The 9,586-nt window shown below is 43.7% G+C and overlaps 1 protein-coding gene across 1 annotated transcript in view; it reads left to right on the top strand.

The window, feature by feature from the left end:
* RPGRIP1L (RPGRIP1 like) overlaps window positions 1–9,586 on the top strand; it is a 168,417-nt gene that overhangs the window by 148,092 nt on the left and 10,739 nt on the right. Inside the window, exon 23 of the mRNA XM_019505718.1 lies at window positions 5,019–5,103. Coding sequence (XP_019361263.1) covers window positions 5,019–5,103 — 85 coding nt within the window. The remainder of the gene's footprint in view (window positions 1–5,018; window positions 5,104–9,586) is intronic.

Raw genomic sequence — 9,586 nt, 5'->3', positions numbered from 1 at the left:
TGTACACATACCCCCTCCTGCTGCAGCCACCAGGAGCCCGCACCTGAGCTGCCCTTTGGTCCTCTGCGGTGCAGAAGGGATTACAGCTATAACAAGCAATTCATTTACCTTTATAATACCTTTTAATACAGAAGAACTTATTAGAATAAAATTGGTACTTAAAGACTTATATGAATTTGATGTCATGTCAAAGTTCATATTTTACCTCTCTGAACCTATCTGCAAGTTCATTCTGTTTGAAAAATGTATGGAACCGTTGATCTAAGCAAACAAAGCTCACATTATCACTGACCTACAAACAGTAATTGAGTTTGAGATCAAACTTTTAGTTTCACCTTTGTAAAATGTATATTTTTCAGGCCCTGGCCACTGCAATCAAAATAACAAAGATTAAGTTTACTTTAGCCTTTGATAACAATGAAATGTAACATTTACATTTCTTGGGCATAGAAAATAGCAGTATGAAAATGCTGAGAGGACAAGAAAGTCGTTGGTAAACAAAATTAATGATAGTAGGTCTGAAGAATGTTACCTTGCTATATAAAACCTTCCACAGAATTGACAGTAGTAAGAATATAACTTTAAGGAAACCTTTCAAAGTTTTTATGATATTTATATAGATTGGAAATCTTTATTTCAGAAGACTAAATAATAGATTAGTTGAACTAATTGAATTTACATTAGTAGATGAAGTTGATAAAGAATTTCTAGATTCATGATGTATGGTGGGATATATTTTGGATTCAAAGTAAGTTAGAGCTTGGGCTCTAAGAGAAGATAGCTTTCTTGGTACAGTTTTGCCAAGAAATTAGCCATATTAGCTGTAATACTGGAAAACACTCTTTATTTTAGTCTTCTCTTCCTCCTTCATGCACCAACATTATGTGATATAGGGATCAGTTGGAATGCACAATAGCTGACTTTTTATAAGCATGAAAATAAAGTACAGAAGTATGGAAATATTTCATGTTTTAGAGTTAATTTTAAACAAATAGAAAAGTATCATTTTAGTTATACATTGTTATGGTTCAATTGTTCAATTGGACACAAAAATGGGATACTGTATGCTTTGGGAATAGTTTTATAATCCTGAATTCTGAGCAATAGTAAGGGTTAATCTGAAAGTTATACAACACTAAATCTAAAAATGTAAGTTCCTTTCCACTATAGTTAATCATTTTTTCCACTCAAACTTGCATGGGTTTCTTGTAACCAGCTTTCTATTTGTTGGATTCGATTTTTTTTTTGCTGGGTGTGAAATTAATTAGGAAGCTCAATTTTGAATACAGGTTTTCATTATGTTAAAATAGCTTTATATTTAGCATTAGAGCTAGAAAATTACAGTCAGTGGTCATGAGGAAGGCGAATCTGTTGATGTGGTAGCCCTTTTGAAGTTATTCACTGTCCATCTGTATCCCTGCTGCCTCACTTCCTGTGGTGGCCCCAGAAGTATTTGGCCATACTAATAGCACATGGTAGCAACATATGGGAAGGCATACACATAACTAAAGAAATAGCAAGTGGCTGTAACAACTTATTTTGCCATGAAGTAGAGCTGCTGAGAATGGGAGCTAAGGAGGGGTTTTAGAAGTCTGGCTGATCATATAAGACCAGACATGTCAAATGTAAGGCTCATGGTCTACATGCAATTTACAGAGCCATGTCAATCCCACAGGGCTCCCAGAGATGCTGGGTATTGAGGAGCAGGGTGAATTAGGGCAGGGCCAGAACCCTGTTGGAGATGTATGTCAGTGGCAGGGGGTGAATGACATTTGTGTTAACCTCTGTGCTCCCACTTTTTCCACTGCTCCACTCCCTGGCTTAGGCGGGGAGTTGGACTAGATGACCTTTGGAGGTCCCTTACAGCCATACTTTGTGACCCTCTGACTCTGTCTAGATCCAGTGTACAAGGAGGGGTGAATTTTACACTCCTGCTATAGAGTATTGACCCTCTACATAATCTCTACCAAGGGGACAGATATACTAAATTGATGATATTTGCAAATTAAGAATCCAGATGTAAATCATTGGTTGCTATATGATGGTAAGCCCTAGTAATAAGGGTGTCTGCTCTTTCTGGAGAAATAGGGATTGGGGAGTTGGAGCTATATTCCTTGCTCTGTTGGGCATATGCATATCTTCTACTAGGGAGCGATGAACAGCCTGAGGCTTTATAAACTGCAAAGCTTCTAGCAAATATCTAAATGTCTATGAAAACCTTTTCCTTCCAGATATGGTAAAGGCCACTCTCTGAATTAATTTAATCTCCCATGATCTTTTACTTCTGCTTTGAACTCTTCTGTTCCCATTCTCCCCAGTCCTTGGCAAGATGTGTAATTCCTAGGGATATGTAAATGAGATTATTCATTGTCACAGTGTGGCATGCCGCACATGCCAGTCCTGACATGGGAGGACCCCGGGAGGCATGGCAGGATCCCAGAGAAACAATAGATTGCCCAGTAAGGGCAGGAAATGGTCGGTGCTTACCTGAAGGTGTGGAGCCAGCAGGAACAGAGCAGTGAGCAGCACTGTGCCGCGGGTTTTAGGCACCTGTTGCTTGAGGCTGAGAGGGCATGCAGGATGTGACATCATAAATCCACATCTGCAGCCAGTAAGAAAAATGCAAGCAGAGCTGAGCAGTGGAGGAGAGCAGAGTAACATGCCTGCATCCAACTCCTCAATGATGAGTGGGGTAAGAAGCCCCACCAGTTCCTCAGTCTGGAAATCCAGAGGAGTCTCTAGTCACCCAGTGATCCAGGGCTGCTCGGAGGCTCTTCATGGACCCCAGCACCCTGATACTGAAATAGAGAGCACGTGAGTGCAGCAGCGGCCAGAGCCCACTACCTGGCCATGGCAAAGTCATGGTCAATTTCTTAGTTTTATTTTGTTGCTCTTCAATGAATCAGTTAATGTTAATTTGGAAGACGGAAAGCCATTTGTGAATAAGGAGTCCTGACTCCAGAGGATAGTAGAGTTCCAAATATTTGACTCGGATGGGAGACTTAAATCCAGGACAGCTGAACAGCCCAGAATTGATTGGGGAGTAGTGCCTGATGGTCACCCATTACAAATTAATTCTGAACCTGATTTATTTAAGAAAGCTGTCAAATTGATTATGTGCTTTATTTATTTATTTATGTGAGCCTATGAATCAATTTGGAACTCTGAGAATTTAAGAGTTCCCGTGACTTAATTACAAACTGTTAATTTAGAAAAACCCACATAGTGCCTGGGTTAAGGCTAGCCCAATTGAATGCCCTCAAAAGTGAAATTCAGAACCCTGGAATTGCTTACAGGTCTGGCATTCCCAAAATCTAAAGGGGTCAGGGACATCTGACCATGTCTGCCTGGGGGTGGGAATATTGACAATAATCAGGCCTTGGTTGGCAAGTGGACAGGGGTGTAGGGGAGGAGGAGCCCCCCCCCCCAAAGCACCGACATTAAGAGCATGCCCATGGGTTGTCTGTACCATACCAGGACCCTCCTTTCTACTTAAGATCAAGGGGTGGTGAGCAAGCTGAGAGAAACTTCTTGTGGATGTATCGCTCAATGTACCCCAGTGCCCAAGGAAAAGCAGGGCCAAGCCAGGGAGGAACGCTCCTGAATAGCAAGGCACCTCCTGTTCTGGCATAACCAGGTACATTCATATACTGATGAAAGAAAGAGGAAGAAATCAGGTATCCATGTGTGTCATGTGTAGGTAAGAGTCCTATCAGATTGAGCGAGTGAAAGAGAAATCCTTAATATGGGATGAAGAGAGGAAAGGGGTTGGTCTTTTGTGAAGGTACATGGTAGTGATGTGGCAGAGTGAAAATGAGCAAAATAGGGCTTCCATAATAGTAAGGAAAGAGTTAGAAAGATAATCCTTGAATGGAGAGGAGGAAAATGGTCTTCCTGATAAAGATTTCCTCTTATGATTTTCCATTTATGAGAGAGAATGAAGCCAAGTGATCCTTCATCCCTGCAACCATTAACTCAGTGGGCAAGCTAGGACTTTGTATGGAATGGTGAATGGAATGGTGAGCATTAAAGTTAAAAATGATATAGATATTAGGGATGGAAGGGACTCCATAATCTATGGAAAACAACATAGTATAATTTATGCCGCATTTCATATTTTAGGTTTGCTTGTGCCAGTCTCATAGGGTTTCTACCATATTCCATCGGGAGCTTATTCCACGCATAGTGCATATCAATTTCAGGAAGCTTCTCAGGCTAATTTGTGTGTTCGTTTGCTCGCTCATTCGCGCTCTCTCAATTTTTTAATTTAATTTATTTGCACTTATTTTATCTCTGTGTACTGAGTCACTTCATGAATGATTTTTACATTTTTCTGATACTTGTAGTCTATTACCAGTTCCTGATAAATGCACTTCATAAGGCAGGATGGTCAGGAATATTCCTTTTTTTATTTTCACTCCATCACATTAGTGGTACAAAAAGTTAATCTGATCTAGTGATGAGTATATTTTAAACGTAAACCATAATTTTTTGGGGGGTGAAACAAATGTCAGGCTGTGGGTTTCTACAGTCAGCTAGGTCTAGATGTGTCTCTTATTGTATGTTGTGGCAGGAGAGAAGGATTAAATTACTGAGGCTGTCAGAAAGGACAAGTACTCTGCCATACATTATCATTATCACTAGCTTCTTGGGTCGAAGAAAATGCCATAAATCCCTTCAAATACAAAGCAATAAAGACCACTGGCTTTTACAATCATGACTGCCAATGCCATTAACAGAAAATGACAGCTATGTGGCACACTTATTTGCTGCTTGTATCTTTTGTGACAGTGTGCACATAAACCTGCCAGTAACATGACATTAGATCACATGACTGTTCAGATTTAATTCTAGTTTTCATTGTAGCTTTTTCCTTAGGAAGGTCTAAGGAAAGAAACGGGGGGGGGGGGAGATTCCTCCTCATGTCCTATTCCGTAAAAACCAAAAATACCCCAAATTGCTTTAACTTTAGTTGATAACTACTTATATTCATTACAGGATTTTGATTTTCTTTGCAGTGATGTACGTAGATAAGGAAAATAATCACACAAGGAGAGAATACCTGAAGTCTATACTTCAAGGACCAGAGTTGAACATTGGCAGGTAAATATTGGATGAATGAAGAAAAATAGAAATACACCAGATAGGTCTTTGAAAGAATTATATATAGGCTGTAATATGGTATACCTTGAAATTGTTTCCCAATGAGGAAATATGCCTTGAAAGTTAATCATTAACTATGTAGATTTTCACAATCACTTGAACCAATGGGAAGGTAGAATTATTCAGCAGTCATCCACGCTATCTCAGAATCAATGTTAGCTTCCCCAGGAGCCCATCAGCACACTATAACTCCATAAAACATACTGTAGTCTATTACAATATTTTATGACATTTGATATGCCTTCCAGTGAAGTGAATTGCACGTGTCACACTGGCTTTTCAACTATGGAATGACACCTAAACTTTTGATATGGTGATATGCCTGTCCCTTCACTGAATACTTTTTCATGTGCCATGAAATGAAGCAACTCTCTTACTGTTCATAAAAGCTATTTCCACTCTGTCACTTTTTTATGCATGGAGTTCTGGGAAAATTAAGTAAATGAATATTATCATTGTTTATCTGTGATAGATTAAAAGTGCTTTATGGATAATTCATTGCTTTCTGAACCCAAGTCTTCTAGGCAGCGTCACTCAGTCCTGTATTTAGCCTAAAGCTGTGCATAAATTCATGTAGCAGACAGCTATATATTAGCTATACAGATGAGAAAGTTTAAACATAAATTCATTCTACACAGCTAATTGTAATTATTTCTTCAGGTTCACACTGATTTGGAAGGTATACAAATTATTTCACCTTAAAAAGAAAAAGCACTTCTCTTCAGCTTCAGAGTGAATCACAAATGTGGAGGAGCAAAAGATCTGAAGAACTATGCCATGTGCAGATTGGTAGAATACCTGCTGATTGTGTTTGAAATATATAGGTTAACTTCTGCCTTTCAAGCATGTAATTACCTATGCATTCGCAACTATGAAGTTGAGACCTAATGGCAGAATTTGGCAATAAGAGAGAAGTTTCTCTTCCCTCCATTTTACTTGAAAACCTTGGCTAGGCTATCTTGTAGAACAGTTACTATGAATAACTGTATAATAGCCACTGTGAAATAATAGAGGTAACCAGCAGCATCAGTGACATTCTCACAAAGATTGAGCTTACCCTCAATTTAATTTATTTTGTATTGCTAGAGACCTTATTTTCTCTGTTTATTATAGCTTGGAGCCCTGGCCATAATGATACCTGGATGTGGCATTGATTCTGTAGAAGGGCATGAAACTATTAATCTAAATGATGCCATGCCTTGGAATGGAAACTAATATCATGATGAACACAAGAAGTTTTGGATTCATGTTTCCCATCACAAAGCCTTGCATAATATCAGAGATTTTGAGCTTAAACAGGAACTACACTCATGCTTTAACTTTAGGAAATGAAATGATTACAAATATAAATATTAAGGGTGCACTGATAGAGATTTTGGGGGCTGATATGGATAGCTGATTTTTAAGAAGGCATATCAGCCAATACCAATCTGATTTTCAATACGCAGCCCTGCAGCTTAAAGAGCTGCATGCAGCTGGTAAATCTGTTGTGGTGAAGAGGAGGAGGGCGGGAAGGGGTGTTGGAGGGCAGATCAAGGCCACTGCGATGAGGAAGGAGTGAGACAGCAGCCGAGGCAGGCACTGCCCAGCCAGGCAGGGCAGGGCACAGGATGGAGCCACCGCTCTTCCAGAGGGCACGGGGAGGGTGGAGTGGCTCCCATCTCTGCACTCCAGAAGAGCATGGAGGGGCATGTGCCCCCAGATCTGCATGGGGCTCAGGCAGGGTAGGCTGCAGTTGTGGGCTGGGGCTGCGCTGGGCTCTTCCTGGTGGGGGCTGATCCAGGGCATGCGGCTGCGGTGTTGGGAAGGGGACTATGGGGGGGGGCTGCAGCCACCCCAAAATTTGCTGTAGTTTCCCCCATAGCCCCACCTCCCCAGCACCACCACTGCCCGCCCTGAGCACAGCCCCAGCCCAACCCCTCCCCCCCATGTGCCAGAAAGAGCCCAGTGCAGCCCTGGCCCCAAATCACAGCTGTAGCCCACCCTGCCTGCACCCCCACAGATCCAGGGCAAATGCCCTCCCCTGTGCCCTCCTGGAGTGCACACACTGGTGGGAGCCACCCCCTCCCCCCATGCCTCCTGGATGAGCCATGGCTCTGTCCTACACCCCATCCTGCCCCAGCTGGGCAGCGCCTGCCCTGCCTCAGCCCCGGGCCCACTCTCTCCCTCACCATGGGAGTCCTTGGTCTGTGCTCCCCCACCCCTTTCCTTCCCTCTCCCTGTCCACCACAACAGAGTTACCAGCTCCATGCAACTCTCCAAGCTGCTGGGCTGTGCTTCAGACTGCCTACGTGCTGCACTGTGGCTGCGCGCATGCACGGGGCATTTATTAGCCAAATTATCAGCCACATCAGGCCAATTTGCAATATGGTCAGTTTGCTTTATATCGGTGCCGATTCAATATTGGGCAATTCTAGTATTGTGTTATCTTGCTGCAATTTCAACCATGCATAAAAAAAGAAATCTAGGAATAGGGGTGAATTTTGGCATCAGCTCCATACTACAAAATGTAAGGACTCGGTTTGCTGATATAAAATCACTTCAAGGGCTGAGTGAATAATTTATCTTTGTAGAAAAGTTGACCTGAAATTGGATGTTTTGGGGTTTTTGCAAAATTCAGAAGTGTTCAGGTTCAGCGAAATGTTCTTTTTCATAGACGTTTGGGTTGGAAGGGACCTCAGTAGATCATCGAGTCCGACCCCCTGCCCTGGGCAGGAAAGAGCTTTGGGGTTAGATGACCCCAGCCAGGTGCAGGGCCAGCCGCCTCTTAAAGACCCACAAGATAGGGAGAGCACCACCTCCCTTGGAAGCCCATTCCGGATTCTGGTAGCCGTTACTGTAAAGAAGTTCTTCCTGATATCTTCAAACTGACTCATAGTCATTTTCAATTTTAAAAAAAAAAGGATTCACAAACACTATTGTTGAGGTTGTCATTGCCCACCAACCCACTTTATATCCATCCAGTACCCTAATGCAGGGGGTTTAAACACAGCCCCTGGTGCCACCCATGGGTCTTAGAGTAACCCATGAGCCGCATATGGGATGTGCTGGGTGGCCCCGTATGCTGCTTGAGTGCCAGTTTCAGCTCACATCTTGGACTGGCCAACATGAGCAGCACAGCCCCAGAACAGCTACATGCTGCTCTGGGATTGTGATGCACGTGGCAGCTGCTTTGGGGTTCCAGGGCCACACTACACAGCCCTGCAGTAACAGCAGTTCCAAGGCCCCATTGCACAGCCCCACAATGCCAGTTCTGGATCTAGAATGTGGGGCTGGTCTGTGGTTCTGGTGTGGCCCATTGTCCAGGCTTGTGCCATTCATCTGGCCTGTGGGGCTGGATGAATGTGACACCCCTGTTCTAGTGGTTAAAACACCCCTCTGATGCAGGAGATTCTAGTTCAAATTCCTTTGCTGCCTGATTCACAGCAGAGTTTTGAACCAAGACAGGTATCCCTAATTAATGGGATATGGAGTATTTGGGGCTGGGTTTGCCCCAGTCTCTGCTCCTGAAGCTGTTGTGTTACAGTAAGTATGTACATATATACTAGGCTCAGTCAGGAAACTTGGAAATTAGGTTACTCTCTTGAGGACTGTCCCGGGGACATTCGAACAAAAGACGCCCAAGCCATAACCTGGGGGCCAAGGGCCAGATGTAAAAACACAGAAACAAGAAACTTGCTTACCTGCAATATGATGCATGGCACCACTGAAGCAGAGGGGAACCGGCATGGGTTACAAGCCGCGCCTTTATTCAGCTGAGGCCAGCCAGTGACGTCACGAGCAATCACTGGCTGGCGGAAATAAAAAGGATTGCCACAGGAAGAGCAGGGGAGGCAGGCTGGCTCTCAACACCAGCAGCAGCCGGTGCTTACATAGCGAAGGAAAGTCTGGATGGGGAGCAGTGATCAAGGCAGCAGGGGCTCTCAGCATGGGCAGAGGAAGACTCAACCACCAAGGACTGAGGGGCACCAGGAGCGAGATACTGCCAGCAACACCGAGGGAGAGTGGCATCGCAAGCTGCACTGAGCAATAGGAAGGAAGTGACTGCCCAGAAGTAGGGGTTGTAGCAGACCCAAGGGAGATGACGGGTTATCTCCCTGAACACGCACAGGTACCAGGTGCGGAAGACAGGTTGGCAGCGGCAGAGCTGAAGAAACTTCCAAGGTGGGGCGACGAGGGGACCCCATCGACTCTGGGTGGTAGGGCCAGTGGAACAGCCCAATAGGCCACCCATAACCTTATTTTGTTGGGTCCATTTTTTTTCTTTCCTTCCGTTGGAGGGAGTGTGGTGATAGGACCGCAGGCTGCATGAATTGAGTCCCCTAGCCTTATAAGGGGCCCCCGGCATGGGGAGGTAAATGCAGCAGAGGAATGCTGGCATGGTGGCTTCCTTCCTTTTTTTTTCTTTTGCCTTGTTTGCATT

This window comes from Gavialis gangeticus, unplaced genomic scaffold (genome assembly GCF_001723915.1).
Source record: "Gavialis gangeticus isolate Ggan-Ray unplaced genomic scaffold, GavGan_comp1, whole genome shotgun sequence".
Lineage (NCBI taxonomy): Eukaryota > Metazoa > Chordata > Crocodylia > Gavialidae > Gavialis > Gavialis gangeticus.
The sequence above is the reverse complement of the archived record's forward strand: the minus strand, read 5'-3'. Positions and strand labels throughout refer to the sequence as shown.